At 43.8% G+C, this 12,132-nt stretch overlaps 2 protein-coding genes across 10 annotated transcripts in view; one reads left to right on the forward strand and one right to left on the reverse strand.

Annotated features, from left to right (window-relative positions):
• Positions 1 to 5,104, reverse strand: LOC133413233 (uncharacterized). Of its 6 annotated transcripts, none has more exons than XM_061697327.1 (5): positions 4,759 to 5,104; positions 3,377 to 3,432; positions 3,207 to 3,281; positions 2,189 to 2,281; positions 1 to 1,125 (listed from the first exon to the last, which is right to left on the reverse strand). In XM_061697327.1, the coding sequence occupies exons 2-5, from the start codon at positions 3,401 to 3,403 to the stop codon at positions 607 to 609; spliced, it is 714 nt and encodes a 237-aa protein (XP_061553311.1). In that variant the 5' UTR covers positions 3,404 to 3,432; positions 4,759 to 5,104; the 3' UTR covers positions 1 to 606. The 6 variants fall into 6 exon arrangements, with proteins under 6 accessions (XP_061553311.1, XP_061553310.1, XP_061553306.1 ...); XM_061697326.1 differs by having other exon boundaries at positions 4,643 to 5,104; XM_061697322.1 differs by having other exon boundaries at positions 4,495 to 5,104.
• The window catches only part of wdr20a (WD repeat domain 20a), a 12,627-nt gene continuing 5,293 nt past the window's right edge, over positions 4,799 to 12,132 (forward strand). The window contains exons 1-3 of one of the 4 annotated variants that reach the window (XM_061697316.1): positions 4,799 to 5,136; positions 6,357 to 6,539; positions 7,515 to 8,855. In XM_061697316.1, coding sequence (XP_061553300.1) covers positions 4,873 to 5,136; positions 6,357 to 6,539; positions 7,515 to 8,855 — 1,788 coding nt within the window. In that variant the 5' untranslated portion in view covers positions 4,799 to 4,872. The remainder of the gene's footprint in view (positions 5,137 to 6,356; positions 6,540 to 7,514; positions 8,856 to 12,132) is intronic. The other 3 variants (XM_061697313.1, XM_061697314.1, XM_061697315.1) reach the window with 3 other exon arrangements.

The raw sequence follows: 12,132 nt of genomic DNA on the forward strand, positions 1-12,132 counted from the left end.
TATCATTGAGAACTTGAATTTATTTTGTTGTACTGTTTGACCTCAACAGATTCAAAACAACATAGAACCAAGAAAACATTTCTAAATACCAATGTCATGTATAATTTTAAATAAATCTGAGCTTCCATTCTCCATGTACACTTACAGAAATTATTACAAATAAAATATACAGTGAACCCCCACATATTTGCATTTTTTTTTTTTAAATGACAGGGAGGGGGGGACCATCCGTTATATGCTGTTTTTGCACTAAAGCCAATGCCATTTGTAATTTAAAAATATTGCTTTGGTGCCAAGCAGCTGCTGTATATCTTGTTGAACTGAAGGGAGGAGCTTTATTGAGTCAGGCCATTGCCTTGTACAATAGGAAAAAAACAAAGTGCTTTGCCGCCATCTTGTGGAATTTATAGGCAAACGTTTTGGGTGGCTGTTGATTACTTGCGGATTATCGCTATTCGTGGCTGGGCTCGGCCCTTCTCGACCGCGAATAATGAGGGGTCACTGGAGTCAACTTTGAAATCCAACAAAAAAAATATTTTTTGTAACTGGTAACACTTGAGGTAGAACAAGTAATAAAGAGTGCAGTAAACAAAGTACATTTCAAAGTCACTTGACCGGGCTTTCGCATGCTTCTGATGCAGAATCACCTCCTCCTTCTTCATCTTCCGCCATGTGGACCACACGCTGCTTCTTTTTTTGCTCCAGTCCATCAGCCGCGGGCACAGCCAGCTTCCTCTTGAGCACCACCCGGACGTTACACGGGTTGGCCGGTCTTTCAGAGGAGCTCTCGGGCAACCGGGTGTCACGGTGGAGTCGGCAGTGCACTTGGATGCCCGCCGCTGCCGCTTGGCTGCCGGTCAGATCCTCGGTCAGCTCGCACAGCCAAACCTCAGAGTCGTCCACACACTTCATGTGCACATCCACAAGATGACACCCCTGTTCCCTCACTCTCTCTGTGGGTTCCACCATTGGTCTAAAGGCAGTGGACTGAGGAGAGTGAAGGATAAAACGCCTGCTCCGACGTTGGAAGCGACCCCCGTGCTGCCTGGTTCGCCTGCTCGGGGCACTGGGATCCATGTTAATGTCGTCAGAATCCTCAGAGCTCCCGTCATACGGATCCAAAAACTACAATCAAGCAATATACACGATTAGGGCCAGACAGTTTCCCTTAGAAATATCAGATTTGTATAGGCCTCTCTAGAAGACACAGGAAGTCCGCCACTTTCCTATGAGGCTATTATTTATTTTTTTTTTTAAATATCAAATCACCTTTTTGAGGTCTTTCTGATACAGTAATCCATCGCTATATCACAGTTCATTTGCGGATTCAGTGCAAGTTTTCTTTAAAGGTCAGTGCATCAAAAAAAAAAAAATAAAAAAAAATAAAACTCACCTAGGCATCTTTAGTACAATCAACTTTATAGGCTAAGTGAAATAAATGTGGTCGTGATGACTCACAGTGCTCCTGTTCTTTGCAGAAACAGAAAACTTACTGAGAACATTACCCATTTAAAACAAGCCAGTCAGTTTTATGAAATTCACAAATACCAAACTTAGCCTGATGAATAGCGAATGCACACACTCGTGATATTGACAGGAACAAATGCAACTAAAGAGCAACGGTTAGCTGGATTTTCTACAAGTGTCAAAAATCAACTACAGTACTATATTTTAAAACATCGCCGCAATGGATTCTGGGTACCCATACAGTTTTCTGCTGACTACATTGCCAGGACCACGGTTGCAAACGGCACAAATGTTTAACCCAGGAAATCGCCCGTTCACACCATGTCCGCATAGGCCGTTGTTCACGTCATTCAAGCAGGGCATGCCCAATAGGCATGTGCTTTTGTGTGAGTGGATGGTGAGCTCAAGTGGACAAATAAAATGAACTGAACTTCTCTCTCAAATGCAGTTTCACAAATTGGCATTTAAATGCATATATGAAACATAAATTGAAAATTGAGCCCCTGAAGCCAGTTTCAATTAGGAACACTAAATCTGGCAGGCATGTCTATCATCGGTAGACCCACAGAAAAAGTCTCCTGTACTTTGGGGGTGCAATGACCCACTCCCTCCCCATTTGGTCAAGGCCCTCTTGGAAATCGCTGTTAACTATCCCTTCCAAGAAATTCATTTATATAAAAAAATAAAAAAAATAAAAGACTAATTGCTTCATTCATCTTACCAAAGAGTAACATCCCTGGCGTCCTGCAGGGTCGTGCACCAGTGGCAACGTCCGTCTTAAGCTGCCACTTTCTGGGGCGCTGCTCACACATTCCTGCCAAACACTTAATGTTTTTTAACAAGTTCAACTTCAACTTACAAGTGACCTGCCTGATAAGTTTGCTGTTTTTTGCCTTGAATTGCGAGCATAAGTTTTAGTTCAGAAAGCTAGCTATGGTGGCAGCGAACTTCACAACAAACAACAGTTTGGCAGATTGTGACCAATTCTTCAAAAAAAAGAGACCAAGTGCTTGCTTCAAGCTGTTTATTGCCACTCCTATTTGAGGTGTCCTTTCAAATTAAACAGAAAACAAAGCGAATTACATGTTGTGTATTTAACCAAACCATGTTAAGTTTGTCTTACGAAAGTCCACTACCTTAATGCTAACACATAATGAGAAACACCATAGACGAGCTCCCGAAACTAGCATCCACGTCACCTTTAAACAACTTCAACACAGGCAATAGCAACACATGCAGACAGAGGTTAGAGCAATACTCACAGCCATTTATGCTTTATCCTCTGCGAAAAACAACTAATATTAATGCAGCTTAGTTGTAGTGGTCTTCTGTGTTTCATCATCAAATTTGTAAGTAGTATTTCTGTATGCATTATATTACCCCTTGGTGGCCAAGGCACACACACACACCAGAAGGAGCAGCACAGTACCCATTGAATTATCATGATGCACAAACTGGTTGATGCTTTACTTTCTGTTAAATTATGTTATTACTATATGTTTAATGAAGTAAATGCTATTTTTCTTATAAAGACACGTTACAAAATACATTGGCATTTTTTTATTTTTTTTTTAGGTGCTGGCATTGCCATTCATTTTAATAGGGAAAGATGATTTGAGATGAGTGATGTTTTGAGTTGAGAGTGTGTTCAAGGACTGAATTAAACTCGTAGGTCAAGGCACCACTATTTAATACAGTGCAACGTATTCAATATTCGATCATGTATTGGCTTCTAGTACCATGGTGCTGGTGTCTGACCATCTTGGACTAATCTCAGAGTCAGAATCAGTGCTGGACTCCACTTTACACATCTCCTAAAAATCACACACAATTTCAATACTTTAAAAAGTTAACACTGGTGATTTTAAAGCATCTAAATTGCTGATAAGGGACAACTGGGTCACCTGACCTTGTATTTGAAGGCGAGCTGCTCCATGTTGCTCGTTTTGCCACTGTCACTGGGGTCTAAAGGGAGGAAGGGAAAAAATCAGTTTAAAAAAACTGCTTGTGTTGAGGTCTTTACTTCAAAACCAGTCCATCTTCAGAGTGCATCAAGTTATTACCTGGGTTTAAATTTGGTCGTCGTCGCCTACGGTGAGCCATGCTTTCGATGGGCCAGGTAGAGCGCGCGCGACTCATTTAAACCATGACGTCACACTTGCCGTAAACGGGCTGTGGTGTCGTAAAAGATGACGTCACTAACAATTTACGCAACATGGTGCTTTGCGTTAGTTTTGCAACAGGTGATTTCTTTCTTTCTTTCTTTCTGTCTTTCTTCACTTCAGTTCACGCTTGGCTCACAGTGATTGACTGGCGAGATTTCCGGTATTTTATGTTCAATACATAAATAAATAAAATGGAGATCATGATAAACCTAGGTGGAAGTATATTACTATTTCCAGACGTTGCTCCACCTAAAACCTATAATTTCGAACTCAAAACTAATATTTGTGAACCAGTTCACAGGACATTTTGATAATGTTTAACTCTTTGAATTCCGGGGTCCCTAAAGGCACCTCACTGTCACTTCCTATCACATATCACAGATGCCTTCAAGGAATCAGAGATCCGATGCAATCAGAAATAAAACTAGTAGCAGTAATAATAATAATAATAGTAGTAGTAGTAGTTCATGCTCTTTTTTAAACGTGCTGCACACTTCACATTGATTCCAGCAGTGCAAAATAAAAGTTACCAGGGGGCATTGCGAATTAAATCATTAAATTAAATTAAATCAAGAAAATAAAGGGGAAAAAAGGGAAAAGGAAAAAACAAGCAAAATTGTATACATATAAATTTTAATTTACACATGCGCTCTGTTTTTTCAAGATTCTTATTTTAACAGGCACTGATCGACCGTAAAATCTAATTTAAAGGCCTTGTAAAATTAAGAATGTAAAACGTCATTATAATACTTTGAAGATTCATAACATGGACTTTTTCATTGTCATCTTTACAAAAGAAACCAAACATGCTCACAAAACAGTAAAAAAAAAAAAACAACAACACCACACAAATAAGTCTTACCACATCCTTCCATATTTTCGTAGCCAAAAATATGTGATAGAGTTCCAGGACACACTGAACAATTAGTATAAATAACAACTCTAAAACCTTTCATGAAATGCTGTACAAGGTACATTTTATGTAATTTTTTAAAGAAAACCCCTCTAACTTTGTTATGATGGCATATGTCGATCATGTCGTTGTTTCTGAATTCCGGGGGTTTATGAAGGCACCTCACGTTCTATTCGCCACCAATTTACGGAGACCATTGTAAGGTGCATTTACCGTCCCCGGGAATCAGGAAAACGAAAACACCGTGGTGTGGTGGGAGACCCGCACTGGCCCCACTCCTCTCCGCCCCCTCCACTGCGTAAGATCCGGCTTGGAGGAAAGGGATGAATGTTAATTTCAAAGATGGCGGCGGAGGGAGGAGGGAAGGAGATGAACGAAATCAAAACTCAGTTCACCACCCGGGAAGGCGTCTATAAACTCCTCACTCACTCTGAATACAGCCGCCCCAACAGAGTGCCTTTCAACTCGCAGGGCTCCAACCCGGTCAAGGTCTCCTTCGTCAACGTCAACGACCAGTCGGGCAACGGGGACAGGATCTGTTTCAATGTGGGCCGTGAGCTCTACTTCTACATCTACAAAGGCGTGAGAAAGGTACCGTGCCCGTGACACACGCGCTCCCTGGTGGTGCCGCTTCGCGTTACCCGAGCCCGTAGTCTTCCGTCCGGCCGCTTAGCTCAACTCTGGCGGCTGTGTGACCAACAGGCTAGTTAGCTTCCAGCTAACTTACGACTGACTTGACAAGCTACTTCGAGGCCACAGGGCACAATTCCCTGCGCTCGGCAGTTTTAAATGCAGCTCTTTGTCAGTTCTGGCGCTTTTAAAAGTAGCTGCTTGGAGTTTGTGGTTGACCCTGACGGCTTCTGCCACCTGTCGACGCCCCATATTCTGACAGCTGTCCGCCAAGCACTGCTATCATTGGAGTGAACCCATTTAGCTTGTAGCTGAGTGGGCTCCATGAAGACAAAGTCGTCGAATGTCACTTAACTCTCTCATACTATTGTGTTAATTGAAATGTTATATAACTAAAGCACTAGTAGTATCAGAACTCTTTATGGAGGGGTACTCTGGTGAATACTTTTACTGGTATTGGTCTGGGGGAAAAGGGGGCTAAAAAACATCCCTAATAAAATATCCTAAGGTCATTCTTTCACCCTGACCTTTCCTCAAATGACCAAAAAAGTCATTCGTCATCCTTTTGTACAGGTGCTTCAAAGTGTGTTGACACTGAGATTGTTTTGTGTCAAATTCAGGAAATATACTAAGACCCACAAACGCACTCAGACAAATACACACACACCCGGACAGGCACACAAACACAATACCTATTGACTACTGCATGTAGTATAGAGACATGGCACGGCGCTTTGGATCCTGTGTGAGGGGGGAAAAAAAGACAACCTGTGGGAAGCCATCCACACCGAGAGGTGCCACATCCCACAACCGCAGAGGATGCATGGTATTGCAGTAGTCTAAACGATAGGAGATAAAAGTATGCATCACTATGTTATCGCGAGATAGAACTGGGCGGACTCTGCTATATTCTTAAGATGGTAAAAACCTAACTTAGTTAACATTCTTGATGCTTGGATAGAAAGTCTAAAATGGCGCCCAGTTTCTTAACACATGGTCACGTGGGCAACGCGGCCCATCTTGTGTGTATTTTAGCACATAAGTTTCTATTCTGCTACTAGTGTAGTGTAAATAATCAACCCAGTGCACAGTTTCTTACCATACATAAAGCATCCACTTGTGTTGGCCACCGTCACGAGTTCCTGCCGTCGTGTGCCCCCCCCCCCCCCCCTTCCTCACAGGCCGCTGACCTGAGCAAGCCCATCGACAAGCGCATCTACAAGGGAACACAGCCCACCTGTCATGATTTCAACCACCTCACCGCCACGGCCGAGAGCGTTTCGCTGCTGGTGGGCTTCTCTGCCGGGCAGGTGCAGCTCATCGACCCCATCAAGAAGGAGACAAGCAAGCTCTTCAATGAGGAGGTAGGGAGGGCTGGTTGGTGTTTGAATGACTTTTTTTGTTACTGTCTATGTAAATTTTTCCAGTCGGCCTGTTTATTTCTGTTGTTTGAGGTGGCAATTATCATGAATAACTGGTGAGAGGAGCCATTGTATAAAAAATATTTTTACTATGGCTCGTTTCAAGTCGTTCTTTTTTTATTTCTGTTGTGCAAGGTGGTGAAGATCATGAATAATAATTGCTAATTGGAGCCATTTAAGCCCTGTACATGTGGCTTTTGTTTTTTTTTTTGGTTGTTGAATTTATTGATTTTAATGTGAGGTGCCAGTTATTGTGAAGATTAGGAAAGAAGGAGCTGTGACATGACAGTAATTGACCAATCGTGTCTGTCCATAGCCCACCTTTTCCTAGAGGAGGGAGAAGTGTACTGCACTTGAGTACGCATCAGAGGACTCACACTTGCCAAATGTACTTTAATTGGATTAAAATAAGAAAACCTTTATTAGTCCCACAGTTGGGAATTTTGCAATTACGTTAGCTCTCTGGTCAACTGTTTACATGTGACGTGATCTATTCCGATCGGGTATATACGTTTACTACATATAATCGGAACAGCCGTGAAACATGCGCACATCAACGTGACCGTCACGTCATTTATCAAGATGGTCAGTCGTCTCTTTAGCACAGTAGTTGGGATTGTCTTATAACAGCTTGATAAAAAACTGTTACAAGTAGTTAAAAGAAGATTTTTCAAAATTGACTGCTATGAAGGACAGGCTGAAACAAAACACTTTTTAAATAAACATTCAAACAAATATTTCAACTACGACCGTAAAAATCAGGATGTTAACTGGCTTAGGCCCATTGTCTGTATGCGTTTAACCTCCTTTATTTGTGAAGGGCAGCCTTTGTGTGGTGTTCAAATGAAACCGAAGAAGTGAGATATAGACTGATTTGGGATGTTCTTGTCCTGTCCTTGTCACTCCTCCTCCCACCAGAGACTAATAGACAAGTCCAGGGTGACGTGTGTGAAGTGGGTTCCAGGCTCCGAGAGCCTCTTCCTGGTGTCGCACGCCAGCGGCAACATGTACCTGTACAACGTGGAGCACACGTGCGGCACCACCGCACCACACTACCAGCTCCTAAAGCAGGGTGACAACTACTCTGTGCACACCTGCAAGAGCAAATCCACGCGGAACCCCCTCCTCAAATGGACGGTGGGTGAGGGCGCCCTCAACGAGTTTGCTTTCTCCCCGGACGGGAAGTTCCTGGCGTGCGTGAGCCAGGACGGCTTCCTGCGGGTGTTCAACTTTGACGCCGTGGAGCTGCACGGCACCATGAAGAGCTACTTCGGCGGCCTGCTGTGCGTGTGCTGGAGCCCCGACGGCAAGTACATCGTAGCGGGCGGCGAGGATGACCTGGTCACGGTGTGGTCCTTCCTGGACTGCCGGGTGATCGCGCGCGGCCACGGCCACAAGTCGTGGGTGAGCGTGGTGGCCTTCGATCACTACACCACCAGCGTGGAGGAGAGCGACCCGCTGGAGTTCAGCGGCAGCGACGAGGACTTCCAGGAGCAGGTGGCCAACTCGGGGCGGGACCGCGCCAACAGCACGCAGTCGCGCCTCTCGAAGCGCAACTCCACCGACAGCCGGCCCGTCAGCGTCACGTACCGCTTCGGCTCGGTGGGCCAGGACACTCAGCTGTGCCTGTGGGACCTCACCGAGGACATCCTGTTCCCGCATCTGCCTCTTTCTCGGACACGCACGCACACAAACGTGATGACCGCTACCATCCCGCCGGCAGGCCCCACCATACTCACTTCTAGTACTAACGCCACCAACGGAAGCACCAGCGAGGCCAGCACTCCTGGCGTGAACTCTGTCTCCAGTACACTACCGCGTTCCAATAGCCTGCCCCATTCCACCACTTCCGGCACCACCGCAACAACCACAACTACGACAGCAAATAACACTAACAAGCCGAGCGGCGGTATCATGGACAGCACCATCGCCACGGGCGTCAGCAAGTTCGCCACGCTGTCGCTGCACGAGCGCAAGGAGCGCCACCACGACAAGGACCACAAGCGCAACCACAGCATGGGCCACATCAGCAGTAAGAGCAGCGACAAACTTAACGTGCTGACCAAGATCAAGGCGGACGCCGCCAAGACGCTGGGCACGCCGCTCTGCCCGCGCATGGAGGACGTGCCGCTGCTTGAGCCGCTCATCTGTAAAAAGATAGCGCACGAGAGGCTGACTGTGCTCATATTTTTAGAGGACTGCTTAGTAACTGCTTGTCAGGAGGGATTTATTTGCACATGGGCCAGGCCGGGCAAAGTGGTAAGTTCTTTTTAACCAAGGGCCAACCCAAGCGTGTCTCTCTCTCTCTCTCTCTCTCTCTCTCTCTCTCTCTCTCTCTCTCTCTCTATTTATCTCTCTATCTATCTCTGGGCCGGAGGCGGCGGGTTGCAACTGACGAGCTTGTAGCAATTCTAGATATGAGTCGGGTATCACATGCCCCAGGCCCCGCCTCCACCACCTCTGCTCCTATGCCAAATCATGAGACAGGCAATCCTTTTGTGTTAGCGCAGCCTTAGTGCAGTGTTTCCCAAACTTTGAGCCAAGGCACGTACTTTATATTACATAAATGTCACGGCACACCACCAAATAAATGTCACAAAAAACAGTGATCCTGGCCTCGCCTGTGTGGAGTTTGCATGTTCTCCCTGTGCCTGCTTGGGTTTTCTCCGGGTACTCCGGTTTCCTCCCACATCCTAAAAATATGCATAGTAGGTTGATTGAAGACTCCAAATTGCCTGAAGGTGTGAATGTGAGTGCGAATGGTTGTTTATATGTGCCCTGCGATTGGCTGGCGACCAGTTCAGGGTGTACCCCGCCTCTCGCCTGAAGATAGCTGGGATAGGCTCCAGCACGTCCGCGACCCTAGTGAGGATAAACAGTACAGAAAATGGATGGATGAATGTGTTAAACAACTCAGGACAGAGCACCTTTTGTTTGAAGCCCACCCACCTTTCATGTAAGCAAAAGTAATGGAACAGACATTAAATTAACTTGGCATAACCCTTACTTGCAATAACTGTATCAAGCCTGCGACCCATTGACTTCACCAGAGTGTTGCATTCTTCATTTGAAATGCTTTTACTGTAGCCTCTTTCAGTTATTTTGTTTCTGGTGGTTTCTCCCTTCGGTCTCCTCTTCAGGAGGTAAAAATGCATGATCTATTGGGTTAAGGTCTGGTGAATGACTGAGCCAGTCTAAGACCTTCCAGTTTTTCCATCTGAACAAATCGTTTGTTGTGTTGGCAGTGTGTTTTGGGTCATTGTCTTGTTGCATGATGAAGCTTCTCCTGATTAGTTTGGTTGCATTTTTCTGTAAATTTCCAGGCAAAATGGTTTTGTAGACTTCAGAATTCATTCTGCTGCTACCATCATGAGTTACATCATCAATAAACACTAGTGAGCCCGTTCAAAAGCAACTATGTAAGCCCAAGCCATGACATTACCTCCACCATGCTTCACATATGAGCTTGTGTGTTTTGGATCATAAGCAGATCCTTTCTTTCGCCGTACTTTGGCCTTTCCATTACTTTGGTAGAGGTTAATCTTGGTATCATCAGTCCATAAAACTTTGTTCCAAAACTTTTCTGGTTCATCTTTGTACTTTTTAAAATCCAATCTGGCCTTCTGATTCTTTCTGCTGATGAGTGGTTTGCATCTTGTTGTATGCCCTGTATATTTCTTCTTCTTCGAACAGTGGATTGTGACACTTTCACCCCTGCCCTGTGGAAGTTGGCAGTGATGTCACTGACTGTTGTCTTTGGGTGTTTCTTCATAGCTCTCACAATGTTTCTGTCATCAACTGCTGTTGATACCCTTGTCCGACCTGTTCGATGTCTGTTGCTCACTACACCAGAAATGTATTTCTTTTTCAGGACATTCCAAATTGTTGTATTGCGTATGCCCAATGTTTGTGGAATAGCTCTGATTGATTTTTCTTCTTCTCTCAGCTTCAAAATGGTTTGCTTTTCTCCCATAGACAGCTCTCTCGTCTTCATGTTTGCTTAATAGCAAATGCAGTTTTCACAGGCGAAATCCAAAGCCAAAAACAAGCACTATCTGTTTAAGCAATCATTCTAAAAGGCAACACTTGAGCAACTAGAAACACCCATCAGTTTCAACATGTTTCAATACCTTTGCTCACTTGAAAAGTGGGTGGCTTCAAACAAAAGGTGCTCTGTCCTGAGTGGTGTAACACATCTAGATGTAACTACAATTAAAAAGCTGGAATTCTAAACTTTTGTCTCATATTCATCTTTTGATGAATATGCTGGATACACGTTAATTGTACCTTCTGACATCTAGCGGAAGACCCTTTAATTGTTCTGTCTGTCCCTATATGTTGCTGACATAGAGCCATTATTTATAGTAAATAAATAGTTGTTTTCAGACCAATCAAGTGATATTGGATAACTTCCCGCGATAACTTAGTGGTTGGGAATCACTGCACTCATCAGTCAACACGCTCAGCTTCTTTGCTCTGAACAATCTTGTATGCACTTCTTCCTGTGCTCACAGCTAAAGTCAGTCTTTTCAGTGGGGAAAAACACCTTTTAAAAAAAAAATAATAATAATAAAAAGTACTTCCATCAAACTCTGTGCAGGGGTGAGGGATGACCAAAGGAAGAACCAATTCATTTTTCACATTGAAAATATGTCTTAATTTCTCAATGCACAAACCTTAAAGTTAAAAAAAAAAAAAAAAAAGACATGCAAAATATGTCAGATCATGATAAAGTATAAATTGAAAAAAATATTATTTTGCTATATTTTGAATATGTGCTATATGCCATCATTCCAAATAAAACAATTGGCACTTTTCTGAAATACTGGCCTTCCCCATTATACTCAAATGTATACAGAATGTGCCATTGTTGTTTGTTTTTTTCGGACGTGTGTACTGATTGGAGCAGAACATGGAGGCCCAAAAAGTATGTTTTTAGTCCATGATACAAATCTTTTTAATCCCCCAAATCTGTGAAACCTCCAGTGGCCCAATTCAGTGTTGTCTGCACACCTGAGGATTTGCCATTATAAAATGTTGAACAACTTTAACATTTCCAATAATATAATATTTCCAAACTGATTGGGTTGGGAAAATCCCTCATAACACGGGCCACACCATAGGATAATCACTCATCTTAATCTTTGGCGACGTCTGACAATCGGGAAGCGACTCATTCTCTAATTAGATAAGAAGTATGTCTATTCACTGTTTTTGTGCTCTGACCAAAGCCATGTCTAATATAAAAGTATTGTTTTGGTTATGTTGAAGTGAGGGGAGGAGCTTCATTTACTTACTCCAGAGCCTTGTCTAATAGAAAAAGTGCCATCTGTCAGGACGGAGACGTGTGCATTACTACTTCCTCTTACATAGGTTTATCACTGGTACCCTTCTGTGGTGGCATCACACAAAATAACCAAAGAAAATGCAGTTTTAGCGGCAGATTTTTTTCCCCCAAAACTCTTGCTTCAATTTCAAATTTTGCTTAAGGCGTACATTGGACCCCCCTGCCTTTTGTGGGGATAGGGGCCGAGCC

Source organism: Phycodurus eques, chromosome 14, assembly GCF_024500275.1.
Source record: "Phycodurus eques isolate BA_2022a chromosome 14, UOR_Pequ_1.1, whole genome shotgun sequence".
In the NCBI taxonomy this organism is placed as follows: domain Eukaryota; kingdom Metazoa; phylum Chordata; class Actinopteri; order Syngnathiformes; family Syngnathidae; genus Phycodurus; species Phycodurus eques.